Genomic DNA, 27,655 nt, shown 5'->3' on the forward strand with positions numbered 1-27,655 from the left:
CTGGGATGTGTAGGTTAACAACAGCTGGAGGCCTTCCCCATCCGTGGTCTAAAGAATGCTGTTGCAGAACTGGGCTGGCTTTTAAAAAAAAATTTTTGGGCAAAGTCTAATCTGGTCTTTCTCTGTTTGTCTTATGAATGGTTTGCACCATGTTGTGAACCCTCTGTATTTGCTTTTGTGAAGTCTTCACTTTATGGTAGACTTGCATAATAATATCTCTTTTGGAGATAATTTTTTACTTTGCCGGACATTGCAAAGTGTGTTGTTTTTTTTTTTTTTTTTTTTACAATGTATAGGATACTGGATCCATCACTGTTGCCTTCCATGGATGCCCATGCCTTTTCGTATTGCCGAGCTCACCAGTACATTTTTTTTTCTCAGAATGTACCAAACTGTTGAGTTGGTCACTCCCAAGGTTACCGTAATCTCTCTGATGGATGTTTTGTTTTTGTAGTCTAGGATAGCTCTTTTCAATTACATTGAGAGCTCCTTTGACCACATGTTGTGGGCCACAGTTTCCAAATGCAAATGCCACACTTGGAATCAACTCCAGGTCTTTTGCCTGATGAAGAAATAACAAAGAAATAGCCCAGACCAGTCCATGAAACACTTTTTGAGTCAATTGTCCAATTACTTTGGGTTACACATTAAATAGCTGTAATTCCTAAAAGATATGAGCAGGTTTGGTTTCCTGGAACCCAAACCCACCACAACTTACCACTTATGAGCGGATTCGAGTCCTAGCTCGGGGCTTCCCACTAGGCTCAGATCCAAAAACAAGGCATAAAGTAATCTTTCTTGTGTCGGATCTCGCATGTTTTGGTCTGGATTGCAGATCATCATCAGGGACTATTGTCTGGCTTTGCTGTTGTTGCACAGCAGAGCCAGACAATAGTCCCGGATGATGAGAGCCACAGTGGGCGGAGGAAAATAAAGCTGTGCTGCCCTCCCCTGGTGCCTGCTGTGTACATAGGGCAGCTCTCTACCCAGGCAGTACCATGTGCTGGTTAAAGAGGTTAGTGGAGAGCTTTGCTAAGCTGGTTAGTGCCACCTCCTTCCTTGTTGTAGTCGGAGTAGAAGATCCCAGTGACAGCAGCAGCTCTGATCCTGTGCTGGAGCCTCCACAGTGAGATAGCGGAGAGTGCCGAGCCATATGCAGCAGCAGGGCTGTGTGTGCTGTGCGCATTGGATTGGATTGGATGGATTGCCGTGGCTAAATGGATGCCGCCCATTGTGTCAGCTGGTCTTGAGTCACTTCTCCTTTTTCAATTCTTCACACAAGGTGTTGCAACGATTCTTTACACAATACCAGTGGAATACAAAGTCAGAGTGCACTGTCCTGATATGTGAATTTTGGGGAAGCTTAGTGCTAGCTAAGTGGAGGCACGGACTCTAGGGACTCATGCAAGGAAGGCTTGCAAGTGGCAGCTATGTGTCCTGGATTTTGATTTCCAGAGCTGGTATCAGGTGGTGAACAGAGCCGATAGGGAAGCCCAAGTGATACCGAGGTCAAAACCAGACATTGACATTCAGCTGACATCTGTCACAAGCAAACCTTTAAGTTGCTCAACCACACAACAGAGTGTGGGGCCACAGAAGAAGCGCACAAACAGATGGAACTGTTCTGTCTTTCAAATATAGATAAATGTCTTTGTAAACAGGACACCATCATTGTTTATATGAAGTATGTTTAGGTGTTTGATTGAAAGGTCACAGGGAACTTCCATGGTCTTCAATCTCAAAATCTATGATGACAATCTCTGTTACTATTTTTATCTTCCAGATCTAGGCATCAATGCAGAAGTGGAACTACCACTGGTGCAGCAGGCAGGGCAAGCCCAACCATAATGCACAGTATGCAGCCGCGTAGAGCGCCATGCTGTAGAGGGTGCAGTGGCTGCATTCTCCACACACAAAGCTCAACCCCACTCCCAGGACACTGTCGGCAGTGCTGCTCATCAGCACTGCAGCCACAATACAAATAGCCCGGCGCCTGCCGCTGCTATACATGTTACGCAGCGGTGTGCCCAGTTCTGCGGCTCCGTCTGGCTGCTATTGCAGGGCAGTATGGGCGCAGGCAGTGGTGTGACACGTGTGTTCAGGGATCCGGCTGCCATGGCCCTGGACTGCCTTCAAGGGTTGCCACTACACCTGCACCCGCTCACACTCCAGCGTATCTATGCCCTTCCCCTGCCTCCTTCGTGCTGAAAACTGACTACAGCCAGGCGGCCGCGGAGGCATGGTGCTGCGGGTGCGATGGTGCACTTATCCTCCTGTCGCCGACCCCTTCTTCGGCCTGTGCCTGGGTCCATGGGCCTCCCTTGCTGATACCCAAAGATTAACTGGACATGGAGCGGTGAGTGACCAGAGAGCCCTGTGCCCTCCTGCCACCCACCCCACCCCCCTGTGTGTGGCCCCCTGTACCCCCCCTCACCCAGGGGGGGGGGTGTGTGTATGTGAGAGACACCTTGTGCCCTCTTGCCCCCACCTCTCTGTGTGGGGCCCCTGTACCCCCTGCCTTATTTGTATATAGCACCCTCTACCCCCTCACCCTGGCGTGCAAACTCCTGCCCCCACCCGCCTGTGTGTTCACCATTTGTACTGATTTCTGTTTGCACCACAGCTGCCACCCCTGCCTCAGACACCCACTATCTCCCTGTCACCCCTGCCTCAGTCACCCACTATCTACCTGTCACCCCTGCCTCAGTCATCCACTATCTACCTGTCACCACTGCCATCCCAGTCACCCACTATCTCCCTGTCATCCCTGCTTCAGTCACCCACTATCTCCCTGTCATCCCTGCTTCAGTCACCCACTATCTCCCTGTCACCGCTGCCTCAGTCACACACTATCTCCCTGTCACCCCTGATCCCCAGTCACCAACTATCTACCTGTCACCCCTGCCATTCCAGTCATCCACTATCTCCCTGTCACCCCTGCCTCCCCAGTCACCCACTATCTCCCTGTTGCCCCTGCCTCCCAAGTTATCTGTTATCTCTATACCTGTACCCTTGGGTGTACAATTAGTGGGCCACGCCCTTTTCATGTAAGAAAAAGTTTATCCCATCAAGGTGCGCCAACATTTATATATGCTTACCAAAATAAGCTTGGGCCAGCCCTGGCAGCAGGTACACTGCACCGGGCCCCTGAGGACTGAGGGGCCCACTGCTGCCCAGTCCAGCAATGAGTTATCCCCTGACCACCCCCCTCCCCCTCATAGACCATTTTGGGCAATGTTGAATGAATGGCCCAGTGCAGAGAGAAGAGTGGGTCCCTCTGCCTGGGGACCTGTCCCTTACCTTAGGTAGGCATGGCTGACCCTGTGTGTGCCAGACTGGTGGAGGATTCCTGCACCTACTGTATCAGCGCTAACGATCACAACCACTTACTGCCTCTAATTAACAAACAGCTGTACATTTATTTTCTGATTCACTGCTGTCTGTGAATTAAAGCAGCTCACTATCTTTTTTAATAGCTCCACTCCCTGACTCATACTTCCTGAACTGGTTTTTCAAATAAAATAGTACTGTGTGCAGCATACAGTGAACCTGGATTGGGATGGAGGAGGGAGGGGCCAAATTATATTTTTGCACCTGGGCCCACCGCCTACAAATTTCGCCACTCAATCAATGTGTGGTTTTACTGTGGTATATGTAATGTATACAAAGTCCGCCATACTATCTGGTTCAGATGTTCTTTTGTTTATTGTTGTTTGTTTTTTCAGTGTTGTTTCACATGGTAGTAAATTCATGTTATTGCTGTATAATTATCTACTGTATCTGCTGTAAAAATATAGGGCCTGATTTTGAGTTTGTCGCAGTTCCTGCACAGCACACAGATTTACAATTTTCGGGAGTCTGCAGCTGTGCATACCTCCTAACTTTGTGGAAGGTGAAGTCGGGACTGTCGCGCGGCGGAGCCGCGCCGGTGCTAGAAAAGGGGAGTGGCTTAGCAGTGATGATGCATCCACAAGCCACGCCACCCAAATTCGTCACTTAGGGAACATGGCCAGCGCTCTGTGTCCCCAGCCCCCAACCCATCTGTCTTCTGTGAATAACGCACAGCGGCCAGGAGCCTCCTAACTGCTTCCCTCCCCCACCGCGGGACACTGCGGCCCGCAGGTGGGACAGCGGGACAGTCCCAAAAAAAGGAGACTGTCACACAAGAATCGGTACAGTTGGGAGGTATGAGAACGGGCCTTGTGAACTCACCCGCAATTCCACCCCCTCCTCTGATAGACAGGCAGAGGCATTGAGGAGGTGGCAGAGGGCAGGGGGAGGCCTGTATTCCCAGAAATGGGGGCATGTTGCCCCTGTTTTCTGGAAGGGGAGAGCCGGCGGTCTGCGTGTAACCCATGCAGCTATCCTGACCTTGAAGCATCTTGCGATGTCGGTCGCAGTGCTGGGATCGCAGCAACATGCAGGAGGCGTCTCTTCTACTGAGGTATCTCCTGCATGCCCCTCTTGAAGATCGGATGAAAATACTTGCAACATTACATTTTCTTCCATCTCTGAATCAGGCCCATAATCCCCAAAAACTAAGCAAAACAGATTAAATCAACATTATTAAAATACATTACTTACCTAATCGGGAGGTCTGTCCTTTCATATTAACATTTTTAAACACTAGTTTTTCAATTCTGTTCAGGCTTTTAAATTCATCAGGGAAAATCTCAATTAAATCCCATTCACCATCTGAGCATTCCAGCATAATTTCCTTCAGCTCTTTCAGATGGTGTATGTTGAAAAGTAAGTACTCTGTAGAAGATAATATATGGTTATGTTATGTAACATTTGTATGGAGAAAAAAAAACTTACTGTAATTCCACTTTTTCATTGACCTTCCATATTTTACCTTACATGCCATCAACACTCTCTAACTAAACTTAGCCAACATGCGAATGCCCTATTACCTCCCAGAGTCCCAGTTACACACATTCTGCTGCAAGTGGAGTTGCCACTAAGATGTATACAACTTAGAATCCCCATAGATGCAAACTCTCGCCTGTGGATCGCTAAACGTTAAAGGACCCACCTGCAAAATGGTCTTGTATGCAACTCTGTATATGTTTACGGTAAGTCAGTGCTTCCCAACTCGTCCCCAGGAGTTTCACAGATCTCCTAGCAGGTGTGCACAGGTGTAGTCATTACTGGCTGACACATTTTAAGATCCACAGGTGGTGCTAATTATTTAAATTGTGACACTTTTGAAATTTGTAAAACAAGCACTGCTATTGGTCCCTGAGGATTGGAATTGGGAAATTCTGATTTAAGTTAACTGTATGACCAGTGGTCGAAGTGGAAATTTTGAAGTTGGGGTATGGAAAAAGGAAAGGGTTAGTGCGCGCCAAGGGCACGCGTGCAAAAAAATAGGTGTGTGGCTTTCTGGGTAAGGGACGTGGCTACAGAATAATACCAATTCACATTACACCGCACAGTAGTGTCCGTCAGTCACATTACACCACACAGTAGTTCCCTTTATTCACATTACTCCAGGTAGAAAAACACAGGGAAAAAAAAGGATTCATGCCCATTACATTGTTATTTCTTCTCCTTACACATTATGCCATACACTGTAATGCCCATTACACATTTATTTCACACCATAATGCCCATTCCTCATTATTCCACACACCGTAATGCCCATTCCGCATTATTTCACACACTGTAATTCCCATTACATATTATTTCACACCATAATGCCCATTCCATATTATTCCACACACCATAATGTCCATTTCACAGTATTCCACTCACCGTAATGCCAATTCCACATTTTTCCCCACACCGTAATGCCCATTCCACATTATGCCACACACTGTAATGCCCATTACACACTATTATGCCCATTAGATGTTATGCCACACATTATGCCATACACTGTAATGCCCATTGCACATTATGCCAAATACAGTTATGCCCCTGACACCTTTTTATGCTCCACAAACAATAATGTCCCTTACAAATTATGCCCACACTAAGGCCCGTAATTATTTTTAAATGACCTGCTTGTTGCCAGGGGTCTCATGCTCGTTGCCAATGGTTTCATGCCTTGGGTTCCATGCTCGTTGCTAGCTGTTTCATGCTCGATGCCATCGGTTTCATGCTAATTGTCAGGACATGATTTTTAAAGGGACAAAAGGCGTTAGGCGCCAGTTTCAAAATGTAATACTGTCGCTAGACACCAAGTGTTAAATATACCATTATGGTAAGAACTTACTGTTGATAACGGAATTTCTCCTATGTCCACAGGTTATCCACAGGATAACATTGGGATAAGCCGGAGCGACAGCAGAAATGGCACCAAATAGTCACAATTTAAACTGAATGCTGGGGGATCCTGAAGAATGGGATCTTCAGTTTTCATTAAATTGGATGCCCACTCAAAAGGCTCCCCTCTAAAGGAATATATCAGAAATGGTCTAGACAACATAATGATGTAATAGTGTTTGTAAAGCGCCAGAAATTGGACTAAGTCCCCATCAAAGATTATAGATGTTGAGATATCAACAGAGTCAGGATCTGCTTCCTTCCCATCTGACTGACTAGAGTGCTTTGCTAGGACCTGGTCACTACTGACCTTACTCGAGGCTAAGACTTTCTGAACCCCACCTGGGGCAGTGGCCCTCGGAACCCCACCTGGGGCAGTGGCCCTCGGAACCCCACCCGGGGCAGTGACTTTCTGAACCCCACCCGGGGCAGTGACTTTCTGAACCCCACCCGGGGCAGTGACTTTCTGAACCCCACCCGGGGTAGTGACTTTCTGAACCCCACCCGGGGCAGTGGCCCTCAGAACCCCCTCTGGGGCAATGGCCTTCGGGAACCCCGCTGGGGCAGTGGCCTTCGGGAACCCCGCTGGGGGCAGCACCTCGGATTCTTTTACTGGGACCGGGCCGTCAGCCTCCCTCTCTGGGACCGGGCCGTCAGCCTCCCTCTCTGGGACCGGGCCGCCAGCCTCCCTCTCTGGGACCGGGCCGCCAGCCTCCCTCTCTGGGACCGGGCCGCCAGCCTCCCTCTCTGGGACCGGGCCGCCAGCCTCCCTCTCTGAGTCGATAATTATCAAAACTTCTCCCGGGACTATGACTTCCGGGACTTTTGCTGAAGCTATAACCTTCAGAACCTCCACTAACGCTATGCCTCTTGAGTCCTTTCCTGGGGAAGCAACTTCTAGACCCTTCTCTGGGGCTGTGTCTCTCGAGACCCCACTTGGGGATATTACTTCAAAGATCCCTTCTGGGGTTTTGCTTCTCGAGTTCCCTTCTAGAACTATGGTTTTAGACACCTTCCCTGGAGTTGCGCTTTTCAAGTCCCTACCTGGGGTAACAGCTTCTGAGACCCCTTCTGGTATTGACACCTGAGCTATAATATTCGACGTCCCTCTATGACCCAGAGCATCGGGTACCGCTCCAGGACCCTGGGCATCGGGTACCGCTCCAGGACCCTGGGCATCGGGCACCACTCCAGGACCCCGGGCATCGGGCACCACTCCAGGACCCCGGGCACCACTCCAGGACCCCAGGCATCGGGCACCACTCCAGGACCCCAGGCATCGGGCACCACTCCAGGACCCCAGGCATCGGGCACCACTCCAGGACCCCGGGCATCGGGCACCACTCCATGGGTTTGCAACTCTGCTTCAACAGGAAAATCAAGAGAGGAGAGAAACATTCTCCTTTGGTTTCTGAATCTATAATAGGGCTCCCTAGCCCAAGGACCCCAATTATAGGACAGAGTGCTTTTTAGTGTGGGTTGTGTGACAAGTACCTCTGCCACAGTAGAGACAGGAGTAGGTCTTGTATCCTGACTCAACTTGGCCAGAGGGCAGGACTTGTCGCCATACTTTGGCTTGCGCAACTCACAGGTCTGCAGATAGTGGCCTAAACCCCCACAATATAGGCATAAATTTAAGTTTCTGCGACGCAGACGCTCCTCTTCTGAGAGCCTGGGCCGCAGAAAACTTTTAAACTTTTTCTCTCCAACTGAACCTGAGGATTCTCTTGTCACCATATTGTGAGCAAGAGTCTCTTTAGAGGTAGATGAACTCTCAACGACTTCTGGCAAGATAAGCAAAATTTTAGTCAGAAGGTTTTGCAGTTGCTTTAAGGATTGCTGCAAAACTTCCAGTCGCTCGGGTTTCAAAGCACTGAAAGCAGAGTTCAGGGCTGAGAGAGACGCCTGCAGAGCTTGCATAGTTGGCATAGGAGGATTTTAAACTAGACAAGACAAGACTAAACTAGACTAGACAAGACAAGACTGGACTGGATTTTTTTTTGAAACTAGACAAGACAAGACTGGATTCTGCACACCGGACTGGATTCTGCACACTGAATTCTAGACAGGACTGGATTCTAAACCGGACTGAATTCTGCACACTGAATTCTAGACAGGACTGGATTCTAGACACCGGACTGGATTCTGCACACTGAGTTCTAGACAGGACTGGATTCTAGACAAGACACTGGACCAAAAAAGAAAAAACTACTATTTAGCTTTGTTTCTTTTTTGTTGTATGGTCGGTGATAATGTTACGTTCCTGGTGCTCAGAACAAGAGAGATGTTGCGTAGTGAGTCCAGGGCACCAGAACGTGACGCTGAAATAAGGTGTGGTATGGAAATAGCCCCTAGCAGCCTACCTCCATTGTTTCACCCATGTGGTCAGTTCACGCCTGCGTGACTATGGTTTCTTGGGCCCACGGCAGCCGCGTTTGGAGGGCGGATTAGGTCTGCCCAACTCCGATGAGCCCAGGTCTTAGAGTGAGACAAGGCGTGAACCGAGACAGGATAATAACAAGGGGACCTCTAACTAAAGCAAACAGAAGGCTAGGGGCTACTAACAACCCTAAAACTAAATATATGTGCGGCATGCCGCCAAAGGAAAAGAACAAAGGAAATGCTGTCCACACGCAGACACCATACTGTTGTGTACCGGCGGTGACAGCATATGCAGAACCCTCTGCAAAACACCAGTAACAAATAACAAAAGAATACAGCGGCCTAGGCCAACGGACGCGGCAAAGCTGCTACTCACGGAACCGGTATAAATACTGACAAATGGACAGGAACCCCCAATGCAGCAGACACAGGCTCTCAGAACCGGAGGACAGGCAGAATCCCAAACGACAGACCGGTGGACACCAAGAAGCCAGATACTCGATCAGGCACAGACAAAGCCACAGGACTTCAGGACAGGAATGCTTCACGGCAGGACATGGGATCAGACACTGGAACCGACACTGGAACCGACACTAGAACCGACACTAGAAGCTGCTAGACAGAAGCTCAGAAACTCAGGAACTGGCAGAAACTAGCTCAGAACTCAAGAACTATCACCGGCGTCTGTGTATGGCACTCAGCCAGAATATAACAGAGAGCCCTAATTAATTATGTCGTGCAGCTGCCCTGTTGCATGACTCCAAACTGACAAGATGCAATTAGCAGACAGGTGAGGCCAAACACATGGAAACAGGCTGCAATTACACAGACTCACCACCGACAGCAAACAAGAATCTTCTAAACCAGAGAAAAGGAAAATCCTGGCCTACAAGAGAACTATAAACATAAAATAGGAATGAACCACTACCCGTGGTTCATAACACCCGCTGAGCCAACCTCAGAAGGCACCTAACAGGTAGAAAATGGCGTCTCAGTACCCGGATCGTGACAGCACCCCCCCTTTAGGAGTGGCCCCAGGACACTTCTTAGGCTTTCGTGGGAACCTGGAATGGAACCTTTGGACCAATTTAGGAGCGTAAACATCAGATGCATTCATCCAGGAACGTTCCTCAGGACCATAGCCCTTCCAATCTATTAGATACTGGAGACGACCCCATCTAATATGACAATCCAGTATCTTAGCGACTTCGCACTCAAAGTCGCGTTGAGTCTGGACCTTGGGAGTAGAGGGAAGCGTGGAATTAAACCGATTTAAAACCACTGGCTTAAGGAGAGAAACATGGAATGTCTTAGAAACTTTCAGGAATGGAGGTAGTTGCAATTCGTAAGCCACCGGGTTGACGTCTTTCTCAATCAGGAAAGGACCGATGTAACGTGGGGCAAATTTCATACTCGGAAACCTTAGTCGTAGATTCTTCGTAGATAGCCAAACGCGGTCACCAACTTTAAGGGCAGGAATTGCCCGACGCTTCCTATCTGCAAATCTCTTGTACCTGGAGGAAGCTTTCAGCAAAGCTGTACGAACATTCTTCCAGTTATTTGAAAACTGTTAAACTGTGATGTCAGCTGCAGGTACTGAGGTTGCTGGAAGCGGCTGGAACTCAGGAACTTTTGGGTGAAATCCGTAGTTGGTGAAGAATGGCGTGGAGGAAGACGAAGAATGGTACTGATTGTTGTGGCAGAATTCAGCCCATGGGAGAAGTTGAACCCAATCATCTTGGGAAGAGGATACATAGATGCGGAGGAAGGCCTCCAAGTCTTGATTCACCCTCTCAGTCTGCCCATTGGTTTGTGTATGATAGGCTGTAGAGAATTTTAGCTTGACTTGAAGAGCTTGACAAAGACTTCGCCAGAACTTGGCCACAAACTGAACACCTCTATCGGAAATTATCTCTACAGGGAGACCATGTAGTCTGAAGATCTCTTGGATGAAGACTTGTGCCAACTTGGAAGCTGATGGTAGACCGGTGAGAGGAATGAAGTGAGCCATCTTGGTGAACTGGTCAACTACCACCCAGATGGTGTTGAACTTATTACACATAAGGAGATCCATGACAAAATCCATCGAGAGAGGAGTCCACGGATGATGAGGAACAGACAAAGTAACCAGTTGCCCAGCAGGTGACTGGCGGGGTACCTTGTGTTGGGCACATTTCGGGCAGGAGATCACAAATTCAGTAATGTCCTTTTTTAGGGTCAGCCACCAGTATGATCTGGAAACAAATTCTAAGGTCTTGCGTATGCCCGCATGTCCGGCAGAGCGAGAGGAATGTGCCCAATGCAAGAGCTTCCTTCTAAGAGCCGGCTTTACGAAACTTTTCCCTGGCGGGGGCATAGAGTCCATCCTCACTGCGGAGAATGCCACTGGATCAATGATGAAATGCTTGTCAGTAGACTCAGACTCATTTTCTTGCTCCCAGGAGCGGGAAAGGGCATCAGCCTTGCGATTTTGTGACCCTGGAACAAAACTGTAACTTGAAATCAAATCTAGAGAAGAAAAGTGCCCACCTGGCTTGGCGAGGGTTAAGACATTGGGCGCCTTTTAGGTACATAAGGTTCTTGTGATCCGTCATAATGGTGATGGTATGGGAAGCACCCTCCAACAAGTACCTCCATTCTTCCAAAGCGAGCTTAATCGCCAAAAGTTCGTGATCGCCAATGGCGTAGTTGCGCTCAGCAGGAGAGAACTTTCGTGAGAAGAAGCCACAAGGATGTAGATGTCCATCTTTAGCTCTTTGAGACAGTACGGCGCCCACTCCAACAGACGAGGCGTCCACCTCCAGGATGAAGGGCAAGCTGGTATCAGGCTGTTTCAAAACCGGAGCAGTGATGAATCTTTGTTTCAACAAATGAAAAGCTTGAGTAGCTTCCTCTGGCCATTTAGAAGGGTTGGCACCTTTTCTGGTAAGAGCCGAAATAGGCGCTACAACAGTGGAAAAGTCTCGAATAAATTTCCTGTAGTTGTTGGTAAACCATAGGAACCTCTGGACGCCTTTGAGGGTTACAGGAATCGGTCAATCTTGGATCGCTTGAAGTTTCTCGGGGTTCATCTCCAGACCGGAACCGGATACAATATACCTCAGAAATGGGATGGATTTGACTTCAAAGATGCACTTTTCCAGTTTACAATACAGATGATTGGTACGGAGGTGGAATAGAACCTCTTTCACCCAGAACCAATGTTCCTCCAAATCATTTGCGAAGATGAGAATGTCATAGAGATATACCACAACGTGACGATACAGGATGTCTCTGAAAATTTGGTTTATGAAGTGTTGGAAGACCGCTGGAGCATTACTGAGTCCGAAGGGCATGACGAGGTACTCATAATGTCCGTCACGGGTGTTAAAAGCGGTCTTCCACTCGTCAACCCTTCGGATTCGGATGAGATTATACGCACCCCTCAGATCTAACTTGGTGAAGATAGTGGCTCCACTGACGCGGTCAAACAGCTCGGTGATAAGCGGCAGAGGGTACCAATTCTTCACTGTGATGTCATTCAGACCCCGGTAGTCAATACAAGGCCGCAGGCCGCCGTCTTTCTTCTTTACGAAGAAGAAGCCTGCGCCAGCTGGTGAAGACGAAGGCCGGATGAATCCTTTTGCCAGATTTTCCTTAATATAGACCCACTCCATAGAGTGGGTCTCAGGAAATGACAATGGATACGTGCATCCACGAGGAGGAGTTTTCCCTGGGATAAGATCAATAGGACAGTCCCATTCTCTATGAGGAGGAAGAATATCAGCTGAGGACTTGTGAATACATCGGTGAAGTCCAGAAATGGAGAAGGTGGAACATCAGGAGACTTAGAAGAGGATTTGCATACTGGAAGGACCTTTTGCAGACATGTCTTGGAGCAAGAAGGACCCCATGCCAGGATATGGGTCATCCTCCAATCAACTTGGGGATTATGCAGATGAAGCCATGGGAGGCCTAGAACTACAGGATGAGTGGCCCTTGGGATTACCAGAAAAGAAATCATCTCGGTGTGTAAGACCCCTACCTTCAGACAGATAGGTAGGGTCTTGGAGGTAATAACAGCATCAGGAATCCTACTGCCGTCCAATGCATCGGCCTGGTCCCTTGGACTTGATCTCCAACCGGATTCATTAGGTCAGTGCTTACTGTCACAACTGAGGGCTGATGATGGTGACTGAAAGCCTCAGTTGTAGGGGCTGACTGGTACCGGAATTTAGGAGGAGAGAGTGGACTCCTAGACATGCGCAAGGCAGTAGTATGAGGCAGTGGCGTGCGGTGAGGTCAGTGGCTGGTGAGGCACTATAGCCATAATGTCCGCCGAATCCTGCCGATGGCCCTACCGCCGCCGAGCCAATGCCTGCTACTTGCCCTGAGCCGCTGCTTGCTGCCACCGCCAATGGCTTACAAACTCACTTACCATCAACTGACCCAGCCCTCCGCCACTAATTTGCATCTCAGTCCAATGCCGCCAATGCCTGCTCATCATACTTGTGATATATTGTACATTTGTATAGAAAAAAATAAATGAAAATTAGTGTTTGGGAAGGGAGTGGGAGGAGGACATGAATGCAATTTTGTTGTCCAGGGCTTCCATTAACTTAATGGAAAAGGGTCTGAATGGGTTAAAAAATGCGTGAGGTCCCCCCTCCTAAGTATAACCAGCCTCGGGCTCTTTGAGCCGGTCCTGGTTGTTTAAATACCAGGAAAAAATTTGACAGGGGTTCCCCGTATTTAGAAAACCAGCACCGGGCTCTTAGTCCGGTCCTGGTTCCAAAAATACGGGGGACAAAAGATGTAGGGGTCCCCCGTATTTTTAAAACCAGCACCGGGCTCCACTAGCCAGGGACATAATGCCACAGCCGGGGGACACATTTATGTAGGTCCCTGCGGCCATGGCATTACCCCAACTAGTCACCCCTGGCCGGGGTTCCCTGGAGGAGTGGGGACCCCTTAAATCAAGGGGTCCCCCCCCCAGGCACCCAAGGGCCAGGGGTGAAGCCCGAGGCTGTCCCCAGCACCCCTGGGCGGTGGGTGCCGGGCTGATAGCCATGTGTGTAAAAATAGGATTTTGGTACCTACAGTACCAGGTAAATCCTTTTCTTTGAATCCATAGGGGGCACTGGAGTACTCTTGGGATATGGACGGCTTCCACCGGAAGAAGGCACTGAATAAATTAATTTTTGAGACTACTCCTCCCCTCCATATCCTGCAGCACTTCAGTGTTTTTTACTGAGCCGAACAGGATCGATAGAGAGATTGACAAAAGGAGAATTACATATAGTCTCACAGACAACAATAAAGTTGACACAACGTAACAGACAACTCAACAGTTGACACCATAACTGATTAACCCCTGTTAAATTTAAACCAGTCGTGAAAGTGTGTTACCATAAGAACCACTGGACTCCTAAAACAGGTAAACTGCTCTGGGTGGGCGTCCAGTGCCCCCTATGGATTCAAAGAAAAGGATTTACCTGGTAGGTACCAAAATCCTATTTTCTTTTTCATCCACTAGGGGTCACTGGAGTACTCTTGGGATGTACCAAAGTCTCCTCCGTGGCGGGAGAGCTGTTTGGCACCTGTAACACTAAACGGCCAAAGCTAGATGCTGCTGCCGCGAACGTATCAAACTTGTAAAAGCGCACAAACGTGTGCACTGACGACCAAGTAGCCGCACGGCAAAGCTGTGTCGTAGAAGCCCCACGACTCGCTGCCCATGACGTCCCCACAGAACGTGTGGAATGAGCTGTTACTGAAGTAGGTGGCTGTAACTTAGCATAAAGGTAAGCCTGACGTATAGTCAGTTTGATCCATCTGGATAAGGTCTGCTTAGAGGCTGGCCAACCCCTCTTAGCTGCGTCATAGAGAACAAACAACGTATCTGTCTTACGCACAGTAGACGTTCGGGAAACATAGATACGCAATGCGCGAACCACATCCAACGTTCCAGAGTCTCCTGTTAACACAGGAACTACTATTGGTTGATTGATGTGAAAAGACGACACTACCTTTGGTAGAAAAGCGGGATTCGTCCGAAGTTCCGCTCTGTCATCATGAAAAATTAAATACGGTGACTTGCATGACAAGGCACCCAAATCTGAAACACGCTTAGCCGAAGCTAAGGCTAAAAGAAAAATCGTTTTCCAAGTGAGAAATTTAATATCCACTTGTTGTAAGGGTTCAAAGTAATCGGACTGTAAGAAATCTAAAACCAGATTCAAGTCCCATGGTGCTGTAGGTGGAATGAAAGGAGGCTGTATCCTCTTTACACCCTGTAGAAACGTATGTATTGACTGCAACGAGGCCAATTTCCTTTGAAAATAAATTGACAACGCAGATACCTGCACCTTTAATGTGGAAAGACGTAGTCCTCCATCTAACCCCATTTGTAAAAATAACAAAAGACGGGATAATTTAAAAGACGATGTCGGAAATTTCCGAGCTTCACACCAACCTATATAAGTACGCCAAATTCTATAATAATGAGCTGCCGTAACCGGCTTCCTAGCTCGTACCATGGTTGGTATAACAGACTCAGGAATGCCCTCTTTCCTTAAGATGGCCTTTTCAACAGCCACCCCGTCAAACGCAGCCGCGCTAAATCGGGGTAAAGGAACGGACCCTGTTGTAACAGGTCCGGACGTAGTGGGAGTGGCCACGGATCGTCTGCGAGTAACCCGAGGAGATCCGAGAACCAAGCCCTCCGAGGCCAATGAGGCGCTATTAGAATGACTGTGACGAACCCTCTCTTGATCCGTTTTAGCACCAACGGGAGCAGCGGAAACGGTGGAAACAGATACACAAGGCTGTATGGCCACGTGGCTGTGAGAGCATCCACCGCCACTGCCCCTGGATCTCTTGTTCTGGACACATATCTTGACACCTGATGATTGTGGCGGGATGCCATTAGATCCACCTGAGGGTAACCCCACTTCTGGATCAACATCTGAAATACTTCTGGATTCAATGCCCACTCTCCTGGATGAAAATCCCGACGACTGAGAAAATCTGCCTCCCAGTTGTCCACTCCAGGAATGAACACTGCCGATAATATCACCTGGTGATATTCGGCCCATCTGAGGATCCGAGCTACTTCCCGCATAGCCATGCGGCTTCTCGTTCCTCCTTGTTTGTTTATATATGCGACTGCCGTCGCGTTGTCTGACTGCACCTGAACAGTCTGAAAACGAAACATGTACACCGCTTGTCTTAGAGCATTGTAAATCGCCCTGAGTTCCAGAACATTTATGGATAGCGATCTTTCGTGATCCGCCCAGAGGCCCTGGAGCCGATAACTCTGAACTACAGCTCCCCAACCTCTGAGACTTGCGTCTGTTGTCAGAATTATCCAATTCGCGACGCCGAATCGTCTCCCTGCAGATAGATTGTGTATTTTTAACCACCAGAGAAGAGACACCCTGACTTGTGGTGACAACCTCACCCTGTGGTGCAGCTGCAGATGTGATCCCGACCACTGTGCTAACACCTCCAGTTGAAACGGACGTGAGTGAAATCTTCCGAACTGAAGTGCTTCGAAAGCCGCCACCATTGTGCCTAGAAGGCGAATGCACAAATGTACTGAGACTGTGCGTGGCTTGAGCACTAATTGCACCAGATGACGAATGCCCTGTACTTTCTGTTGTGGCAGGTAAACCCTTTGTTTTACTGTATCGAGAATCATCCCTAGGAATTGAAGTCGTTGACACGGAATTAGATGTGATTTCTTTAAACTGACTATCCAACCGTGCTGAACTAGTACATTGTACGTTAGTAAGGCATGTTGGAGAAGCAATTGTTGAGACGGAGCCTTTATGAGTAGATCGTCTAAATACGGAACAATTATTACCCCTAGGGACCTGAGATGAGCTGTCATCACGGACATTACCTTGGTGAATACCCGAGGCGCTGATGAGAGGCCAAACGGTAGAGCCTGAAATTGGTAATGGTCTCGTCTTATCGCAAACCTTAAGAAACTCTGGTGAGGTGGCCAAATCGGAATGTGCAAATACGCATCCTTGAGATCTAGTGCAATCATGAATTCCTGTGGCTCTAACCCTGCAATTACTGACCTGAGAGATTCCATCTTGAATCTGTGGTAAGTGACGTAATGATTGAGACCTTTTAGGTTCAATATTGGCCTGACTGAGCCATCTGGTTTTGGTACCAGAAACAGACTGGAATAATAACCCTGCCCCTGTTCCTGCACAGGGACCGGAATTATCACTGCAGCATTCAGCAGAGACTGAATGGCAACCTGCAGAACTGCTTTCTTGTCGTCCGACACAGGCAGTCCTGTCGTGAAAAATCTTCCTGTCGGAAGATAATCGAACTCTATTTTGTAACCCTCTAATACTAAATTGCGGATCCACCCATCTGTGGACGTCTGCAGCCACGCCCCCTGAAAGCTCTGAAGGCGTGCTCCCACAATTGGAGATCCGAGATGGGCTGGGAGCCCGTCATGCCACTGGTTTGTTAGTGGTCTTGGTGTCTTGACGACGTGCATTGGATTGTCGGGCACTACGTCCCCGACCTCTTCTGCCCGGCGTGACTGCTCCTCCCTGCCCACGAAAGGGCTGAGTTCTAAAGGATTTGAACGCCGGACCAGAATATTTCCGTTTAGGTATAGTTGTAGGCGATGGAAGAAAAACAGACTTCCCTCCAGTAGCCTCAGAAATCCATTTGTCCAATTCAGGACCAAAAAGTTTCTCGCCATCATAAGGCAATGCCTCTATACCTTTTTTAACCTCCGTCTCCGCCTGCCACGAACGCAGCCAAAGTGCTCGTCGTACTGTGACTAGCGATGAGGACAGGCGAGAAGTAAGCTGACAGACGTCAGTAGAAGCTGTACATAGATATTCAGCAGCTTCCCAGATTTGATCCGCGAGAAGTATAAGATGATCATCTTGCAGAGCCGACTTGAGCTCCTTTATCCATACCATTAAAGCTTTAGTAACCCAAATGCCAACCAACCCAGGTCTTAACAGCACTCCAGTTGCTGTGTACATGGACCTTAGCATAGCCTCTATTTTACGATCTGCAGGGTCTTTAAGCGTAGTAGCAGTTGGGACTGGTATGGTTAACTTCCTCGTAAGTTTAGATACGGATGAATCCACCAAAGGTGGGTTCTCCCATGTAGCTGTCATGGCCTCTGGAAACGGGTAACTCGATTTAAATCTACGAGGAATAGAAAACCGTTTGTCCAGATTTTTCCGTGACTCCAGTAACATTTTATTAAGAGATTCCGAGATAGGGAAACACATCGGAGATCTCTGTCGTTTAGTAAAGACTACCTCATCATTCGTCAGTGGCTCCTCAGTTTCCGTAAACTCCAGCGACTGACGAACTGCTCTGATGAGATTGTCAATACCTGGGCTGTCAAAGTCGTCACCTTCTGACTGTTGTTCTATTTCGCCCTCCTCGTACTCCTGTTCAGTGAGGTCTAGTATCCCAGAGACAGGAAAATTAGTAGGAAAAGGAAACTTATCTTTTCCACTCAAGGTGGACTTATGACCAGTTTGAGACTCCCCAGGTAACTCAAATGGTCTCATCTTAAACTCAGATCTTGCCGCCTCTCTTTCTTCACGAGAGGCGGCCAGTTCTGATTGTAAACCAACTAATACATCTGCAAGTAAAGCCCATGGCGGGTCCTGAGATGCCTTTACTTCTGGAATGGAAATCGTATTTATGGCTGTATTAACAACACATGCTGTACATGTGGTGGATCCATCAGGCAACACACTCTTACAGACATGACATGACAAATGTTTCTTAGATTTTGCTGGTGTCTTACTCATTATGAAGACAGACAATACAAACTCCACACAGACAGACTGCACGACTCAGTAATAACACCAAAGTTCCTGGTATATATCTAGGCAAGTGCAGTGCCTGCCAGAAATACGAAAACTGACCCCAAAATTCCTCTAGTACCACTCTTAGCCGAGATGTAAAAATAGGAAACCTGGAACAGACAGGAGAACATTTAAACATATTAAGCATTTCTTGCACTGCCAAATACTGTTAAAGTCTCCCCCCCCCCCCACTCCCACGACCTCCGTGTACAGCACCGGGTCTGGGCCTGTGGAAGTTTTGCAAAGGGCCGTGTGAGCGGCCTGACTGTAGACCCCGGACAACGGAACTCCTCGGCTGCTGCGGGCGGATGGCGGAAGCAGAGAGCGTGCTGCATGGAGCCGTGGAGCGGCCCATGCACACGTGCTCCCGCCCGCCACACACAGCATAACGGCGTGTCTGTGTAGCCAAGCAGCGCTGCTGCTGCGCAGGGAGCAGCGGTCTTTTAGGATGCTGGGAGCCGGAGAGTGAGAGCGCGCCGCATGGACCGTGAAGCGGCCCATGTACACGTGCTCCGGGCAGCGGCCCAACAATCCCCAACAGTGGAGCGGCAGCAAGCGCTGACCGCCCCAACCCAACATACCTGGACCGTGACAAAAGTCTATGACGGGGCCTTCATCCAAGCTCCGTCCAGCTTTCCTGCAGGCAGCCTGCAAGTGGAGTGAGGGAGCTCTTTACAGAGAGGTCCGACACTCACGGCTACTCAGCCGCTTCCACTGTCCCTGACCCACGCCTGTTAGAAGGGGGGAAAGGACGTGGAAATTGAAGAAAAAAAAAAAAACTTAGAAAAAAATTCCAATACTTTGTGGATGAGCTCCACTATGCCTTCTAACTGTGTCGAGCACAGAAAAAACACTGAAGTGCTGCAGGATATGGAGGGGAGGAGTAGTCTCAAAAATTAATTTATTCAGTGCCTTCTTCCGGTGGAAGCCGTCCATATCCCAAGAGTACTCCAGTGACCCCTAGTGGATGAAAAAGAAACAAACGAGTATTGTTTTTTGTTGTGGAACTACAAGGCCCAGCAAGCCTTCCCCGCTTGCTGGTACTTGGGGAACCTCAAGTACCAGCGTGAGAGGAAATAACGGGCCCGCTGGTACCTGTAGTTCTACAACAACAAAAATACCCAAATAAAAACACAACACACACACCGTGAAAGTAAAAGTTTATTAAAAACACACTTACACACTCACACATACTTACCTACATCCCACGCCGGTCACGTCCACTTGTCCAGTAGAATCCATTAGGGCCGGTACCTGTAGAAATGAAACTTATGCTTACATACATCAATGCACAGGCCGGGGGAAAGGAGAGAGAGAGAGAGAGAGAGATCTCTATATGCTGTACTCGCCACAGGCGCCTCTCGCTGTCCCTGCACTCCGGACGAGGCTCCGCTGCAGACAGACACCTGGTGCTGAGGCTGGAGGAGAAGAGCGCCAGCCGCCGCAGCTCAACTTTCACCACTTGCCTTACAGACGCCGGCTTCAGGAGCGCTGCCGCCGCTGTCTTCTACACAGGGTCCCAGGGATGATCGCCAGCAGGCAGCAGCAGGTGACGGAGTACGGGGGGGGGGGAATGAAGGGAGGGGAGCAGCTTACTGTCCAATCCAGCACTGGATCCGCTGTCCAATCATTTCTGCCTTGCTGACAGTGATGTCAGCGAGGCACTTCTATAGGTGCCGCTTTGCCTATGTTTTTCAATGGGCTTTTACAGCCCAGTTCTTGGCCCCACCCCCTGCTCGATCCCCGTTTTCCATTATCTACGGGAGGCACTGCTATCAGTTCCTCCCAAACCTATTTAAAGCCCTAAAATTATTAGAATAAAATAAAGAACATACTTATGACACAGAACATGTGTCATAAGTATCTTCTTTGTGTTATTTTAATAATTAATCACAGGGGAGGCACTGCCTCTCCCCTGACTGCACGTCCCTGGTATGAGGAGCCCGAAGGCGTGACCACGACAACTGAAATAACTTCGAAGGGTTTTATTAAATAAAAAGTTAAACCAGGTGCAATGAAATAATACTGTCACAGGGGATAAAGGAACATACTGCTGGTTGAGACCAGTAATCCGGAATAAATAACAGTTCTGTATAAAGCTTGGGGACCCAGGTGAGGAATAACATGATGATGAGGATGATACGTGAAACTGTAAATAATATGAGTGCTCGTGGGTAAACAGAAGCTGAAGCTGGGGTTCGCTGGTAAATAAGAAATGAAGCTGGGATTCGCTGGTAAATAAGAACTGAAGCTGGGGTTAGCTGGTAAATAAGAAATGAAGCTGGGGTTCGCTGGTAAATGAGAAATGTAAATGGAGAGTGGCTGCTGGGTAGCCAGAGTATTCACACCACTTAGCACTAGATGCGGGAACACAGAGGAGGAGGCTGTACCACAGGCTGGATACAGGAGAACTGGAATGCACCACCGGAGGAAACCACGGGAGAGTCAGGCTGAGCTGCAGAGAAAGTCCACAAGAGAACTGCACACTGGAGTAGCTGAAGGAAACAGAAGCACTGACTATCTTCTGGGTGTGGATACAGGATATTTATACCCACAGCTTAGCAGGGATTGGTGGGCAATTAGGCTCCAGTACTGTCAGTACAGCAGATAGGAGGAACAATGTCATGTGATTGAAGTCCAACATGGCTGCGCCCATGAACACACACAGAAGGGGAATAAAGTACTTTAGACATGCGGCAATGGCGGCGGAGGCCGCAACAGCAGAACTTCACGCGCCCAGACGCGCACATCGGCCACAGGGACGGAGATGACAGCAGGGACACATGGAGGACGTGCATCTAGGAGAGGACCTCGGGTGCGGCGGTGACGGCCGCGGCGGGGCTGAGGGCACCACACTTCCGTGAGTACACATACCAAGGTGGACGCTAAGACCAGCGCTGCAGGCCACAACCAAGGTTAAAGCCTGGCCCTGGCTCGCTGAGCCAACCTCAGGAGGCACCTAATGGGTAGAAAATGGCGTCTCAGTAACCGGATCGTGACACAGCCGGAGAAAAGTTAAAAAATGTATTTAAATGTTTGCTCTGCCATGACCGGTCAGTGGCTGCGGCAGTGATGGGTTAACCCCCGGCGCGCTGCGCCAGGGAAGCGTAGATGTAAAGGAGCCACTGCAGCTGGGAAGACCTGTCCAGGCCCACATCGCTTAGGCTGACTGCTGCCCAGCAGCAAAAGGCTGTACTACCAAGTGTTAACCCGTGGTGCGGTGTGAGAGGGAAATTGGAGGGTGAGAAGTCGCTGCAGCAAGGAGAAGTGTGCCCAGCTGCAGCGCTCAGTGCCAAGTGCTGGGGACCGGGAACTCTGCTCCCGGCACCCCAGCCATACAAGGTAGCAGGAGAGCCTGTTGACCCCCAGTGCGCTGGTGGTGGAGGGAGCTGCACCTCACTGCAGCTGGTAGTCCAGGACAACAGCTTCCTGTGCGGCGGCATTGGGAGGACATGCCCACTGCGGCCCGAGTGTGCCGCACACAGGGAGGGCCGGGCTAGCCGGCTCCCTGAGCAGTGCTGAGGTGCCAGAGATTGTCTGCATGGCTGAGGGCTCCACACAGGGGATAGGGAGCTCAGCTCATTTGCATCGGCTCTGCTGCACAGTGCTCAAAGTGGCACTATGCCATACCATTGTATATCGCCCCACTTCAAGCACTGAGTATGACCATAAGTAAAAAGTTATAGAAATGTTTTAGGGTTGTTTGTGCATTTAGAGATTTATTTCAGGCAGGGTTGGACTGCCCATCTAGCAATTCTGGCATATGCCAGAAGGGCTGATGGGCAGGTGGGCTGGTCCGGTCCCACAGAGAGCCGGGAAGGACACGTGCAGTGCAGCCCCCAACTCTCTGATCTGTGTGTTTCCATGGAAATGGGGGCGTGCCACAAGTCTACGCCCCCTGACTCTCGGCACACCCGTGTGCAATGTCACGTGCCTCCCTGTTTTATTTATTTGCAACCGCATATGTGCAAAAGTTTCTGAAAACCCCTCTGATGCACGCATTACACAAAGTGTATGTACAAAGGAGTTACTGGGAAAGGGAGAAGCGGGATCAGAAAGCTGGCAGAAAAGTGATGAGCATTCCTGGGCGGTGACTGGAAGGTGGCTTCTAGTGCATGCAAAAATGTAACTTTCAGTTGGAAAAGCCCCCTGGTGAAACGTATGTCTGGGCTGCGTCATACGGAGTTCTCACAGTGAACTGGAGAATGCTTTGGCTACACTGTAGCAGCAGTTCTGCATATACACTCACGTACCTTCTCCTCCTTAGGTTATTCAGTGGGAGCATACCCTCATTTTTGTTTCCTTGCACTGCATGTGCAGAGGGGCAGTTGTTCCATACAGGATCTCCTATTTCTATTCTGTCTCTCTGTATTAGTGGCTCAACAGGGGTGGTATTCAGTATGCCGGATGTGGGGATCCTGGCGCTCAGTATACCGGCGCCGGAAACCCAACGCCCGGCATACTGACAACTATTCTCCCTCTTGGGGGTCCACGACCCCCCCTGGAGGGAGAATAAATAGAGTAGCGCGCCACTGTGCCCGCAGCGTGCCGAGCGCAGCGAGCCCGCAAGGGGCTCATTTGCGCTCGCCCTACTGTCGGCATGCCGGCGGTCGGAACCCGGCGCCGGTGTGCTGGGCGCTGGGAACCCGACCGCCGGCAAACCATACTACATCCCTCAACAGGATTGCTCACCTATTGTTCACTGTGTATCCACACACAGCATAGGAAGCAACACCATATTGAAATTTCTTCCATGTACACTGATTTCATATCTCAGAATTATATCTCATTACCCATTCTTCTTTCAGGCACTCACATTGGACCTACTGTACCTCCAGGGTATGTGAACCTGTACTCCATTAACAGTTACACTCCTGGTTTTAGTCTAACAGCAGATGCCACTAATGCTAGCAATCTACCTCAATCTATAGGAAGGAATCCGCTCACATATTGGGGGTCATTCAGACCTGATCACTCGCTAGCAGTTTTTTGTAGTCCTGCAATCAGATAGTCGCCGCTTACAGGGGAGTGTATTTTAACTGTGCAAGTGTGCGAACGCATGTGCAGCTGAGCAGTACAAAAAAAACTTTGTGCTTTTTCTGAGTTGCCCAGAACTTACTCAGCCGCTGCGATCACTTAAGACTGTCCGGGGCTGGAATTGACGTCAGACACCTGCCCCACTAACGCTTGGACACGCCTGCGTTTTTCCAAACACTCCCAGAAAACGGTCAGTTGACACCCACAAACACCTTCTTTCTGTCAATCTCTTTGCGATCAGCTGTGCGAATGGATTCTTCATAAAAAAACCATTGCACAGCAACGATCCGCTTTGTACCTGTGCGATACGCCTGTACATTGCGGTGCATACTCATGCGCAATTCTGACCTGATCGCAGTGCTGCAAAAAACGCTAGCGAGCGATCAGGTCTGAATGACCTCCTTGTCCAGTGCTTAGGCAAACACTATGCAGCATCCATTCTCTCCATATTTACATGGAGGAGCATATGTCCCGGGAAGTTGTTGTACCGGGGCCCAGGATTTCTCTTGGCAGCCCTGACCACCAGTGGCGCACCCAGGGGGGTTTCCGAGTACCCAGAAACCCCCCTCCACTAAAAAAAAATATATATATATATATATATTTTTTTAGCTGCATGAGTATTATTAATGACTGTCTAGCGTCCTCTGCAGCCTGCTGTCTTCCTGGTGGCACTTGCAAGTGCAATAAAAGTTTACTTTATTTTAATTATAGTACATATATATCCATGTGCCTACATATATACACATGTATATACATACATACATACATATAAACACACACACACACACATATGATAGATATATATATATATATATACATGTGTATATATATGTGTACTGTATGTGTGTGTGTATATATATATATATATATATATATATATGTATGCATGTTTAATATGCTATGTATATGTGTATATGGGTTCACTACGATCTCCCGGCGACCAGCATACCGGCGCCGGGAGGCCGGCCGCCGGCTTACCAACAGTGTGGCGAGCGCAAATGAGCCCCTTGCGGGCTCGCTGCGCTCGCCACGATACGCGCGCCACACTATTCTATTCTCCCTCCAGGGGGGTCGTGGACCCCCACGAGGTAGAATAAGTGTCGGTATGCCGGCGGTCAGGCTCCCGGCGCCGGTATGCTGGTCGCCGGGAGCCCGACCACCGGCATACTGAAGACCACCCGTGTATATGTATGTGTGTGTGTATACGTATATATATACCCTATATTTATATATATGTGTGTGTAGATATATGTATATATATATATATATATGTAGATATATATATATATACACACACAGACACACTAGTTTTACGGACCCAGCATATACTGGGTCACCTCAGTCCCCACCCCCGTGATTGGCTCCGCCCAGTTCTGGAAACCCCCCCATGCAAATCCTGCGTTTGCCACTGACCACGTGTACCAACTCATTAACTTGTGAAGTAGTTACATGAGAGCCTGTAAAACTAACTCTAATGCCAAGGCTATACATGTATGCTACTCTGCTTAAAGCTACAGGAGACACAGAATGCGATCCATTGTATTGTGCTAAAGTATTTTCAACACTTATAACTCTTTGAGGTAGAGGTACCAATATATTCCACATATTCAGTGTTGTAAGTGATTTCATTTCTGCATTGCTGCCTCACTACAATATATTTACACTGTTACAGTGTTATACTGATTTTTTCCTATTATATGACTGTATTTCATATGGTGTTTGCAGACAATTGACTATAAAGAGAAATCCATCCATGACTTATACTCATAAAGAAATGTTATACTTCGCCATTTGACCCATGACCATAGTGTTATGATTTACTTATGACCATATTATTGTGAGGGAGGCAGTGGCGTCACAAGGGGGGTGCTGGGGGTGCAGCCCACTCCCGGGTGTCACCCGCCAAGGGATGACACCAAAGTGCTGGCTCATGCTCAGTGATAGGAGCAGGGTGCTGCACTGTAACATTATGTGCAGCACCCGGTTCCTGTCACCTAGTAGAAGCCGGCAGTACAACCAACACAGTACCCAGGTGGCAGCCTTCATTCCCAAACCCCCCAAGTGACAGAAACGGGAGTCGAGATGGATAGCCACTCCACTATCCTGCAAAGCCACTCCCTGTCCTGTGAAGCCACACCCCTTTTTAGGTACCCGCCGCACCAAGGGGTAAGTGATGCCCCTGGAGAGAGGTTCTGTCTCTCAATCCACATATTGCTCTAACTTGGGGTTTTTAGCCTCATTTATCTAGTCTCTCTCTATGGACCAGAGAATTTATTAATTTTTGTTTTACATAATGTTGCGCTGTTTGACAGCCAATTTTTACATATACTGTTTAAGGTTACGTTTTATATATCCGTGTAATACCCCCACATGTGGGTTTTTCTTTTTTGTGGTAGGGGACCCCCTTTGTTTATTTAATTGAGCTACTGTCTCCCACACAGTCAGCTAATCCCAACCAGCCCATAGCAGTAAATGGGTTGAACTTTTAGTGATCTTGGTAGCCTTGGCAAGGAGGTTTTGGTGCCACTGGCTTGTAGTTATTCTCCCTCTGACCAGCAACAGCCCTGGCCCAGGAAAATCCCCTTTCTCTAACGTCCTAGTGGATGCTGGGGACTCCGTAAGGACCATGGGGAATAGGCGGGCTCCGCAGGAGACTGGGCACTCTAAGAAAGATTTAGTACTACTGGTGTGCACTGGCTCCTCCCTCTATGCCCCTCCTCCAGACCTCAGTTAGAATCTGTGCCCGGACAGAGCTGGGTGCTTTTAGTGAGCTCTCCTGAGCTTGCTGATAAGAAAGTATTTTAGTTAGGTTTTTTTATTTTCAGAGAGCTTCTGCTGGCAACAGACTCTCTGCTACCATACCATACTGAGGGGAGAGAAGCAAACCTACTAACTGCGGCTAGGTTGCGCTTCTTAGGCTACTGGACACCATTAGCTCCAGACGGTTCGAACACAGGATCTTAACCTTGGTCGTCCGTTCCCGGAGCCGCGCCGCCGTCCCCCTCGCAGAGCCAGAAGACAGAAGCCGGCAGAAGCAAGAAGACATCGAAATCGGCGGCAGAAGACTCCTGTCTTCACATGAGGTAGCGCACAGCACTGCAGCTGTGCGCCATTGCTCCCACACTACCCACACACTCCGGTCACTGTAGGGTGCAGGGCGCAGGGGGGGGCGCCCTGGGCAGCAATTATGATACCTCTTAGCAAAAGTCACATATATACAGCTGGGCACTGTATATATGTATGAGCCCCCGCCATTATTTTTACACAGAAAGCGGGACAGAAGCCCGCCGCTGAGGGGGCGGGGCTTCTTCCTCAGCACTCACCAGCGCCATTTTCTCTCCACAGCTCCGCTGAGAGGAAGCTCCCCAGGCTCTCCCCTGCAGTCTCCAGGTAGAAAGAGGGTAAAAAGAGAGGGGGGGGCTCATAAATTTAGGCGCATAAATCAGTTATACAGCAGCTACTGGGTAAGCACTAAGTTACTGTGTATTCCCTGGGTTATATAGCGCTGGGGTGTGTGCTGGCATACTCTCTCTTTGTCTCCCCAAAAGGCCTTGTGGGGGTCCTGTCCTCAATTAGAGCATCCCCTGTGTGTGTGCGGTGTGTCGGTACGATTGTGTCGACATGTTTGACGAGGAAGGCTACGTGGAGGCAGAACAGGTGCAGATGAATGTGGTGTCTCCACCGACACCTGATTGGATGGATATGTGGAAGGTGTTAAATGATAATGTAAACTCCTTGCATAAAAGGTTGGATAAAGCTGAAGCCTTGGGACAGTCAGGGTCTCAACCCATGCCTGATCCTACAGCTCAGAGGCCGGCAGGGTCTCAAAAGCGCCCACTATCCCAAATTGTTGACACAGATATCGACACGGATTCTGACTCCAGTGTCGATGGCGATGAGGCAAAATTGCAGCCTAAAATGGCTAAAGCCATCCGCTACATGATTATAGCAATGAAGGATGTGTTGCATATATCAGAGGAAAACCCTGTCCCTGACAAGAGGGTTTATATGTTTGGGGAGAAAAAGCAAGAGGTGACTTTTCCCCCTTCACATGAATTAAATGAATTATGTGAAAAAGCGTGGGATTCTCCTGATAGGAAAGTGCTGATTTCCAA

The 27,655-nt window shown here is 48.9% G+C and overlaps 1 protein-coding gene across 1 annotated transcript in view; it reads right to left on the reverse strand.

Annotated features, from left to right (window-relative positions):
• Positions 1–27,655, reverse strand: part of LOC134893970 (baculoviral IAP repeat-containing protein 1e-like) — a 206,552-nt gene that overhangs the window by 45,406 nt on the left and 133,491 nt on the right. Inside the window, exon 10 of the mRNA XM_063913733.1 lies at positions 4,585–4,758. Coding sequence (XP_063769803.1) covers positions 4,585–4,758 — 174 coding nt within the window. The remainder of the gene's footprint in view (positions 1–4,584; positions 4,759–27,655) is intronic.

This window comes from Pseudophryne corroboree, chromosome 1 (assembly GCF_028390025.1).
Source record: "Pseudophryne corroboree isolate aPseCor3 chromosome 1, aPseCor3.hap2, whole genome shotgun sequence".
NCBI classification, from domain to species: Eukaryota; Metazoa; Chordata; class Amphibia; order Anura; family Myobatrachidae; genus Pseudophryne; species Pseudophryne corroboree.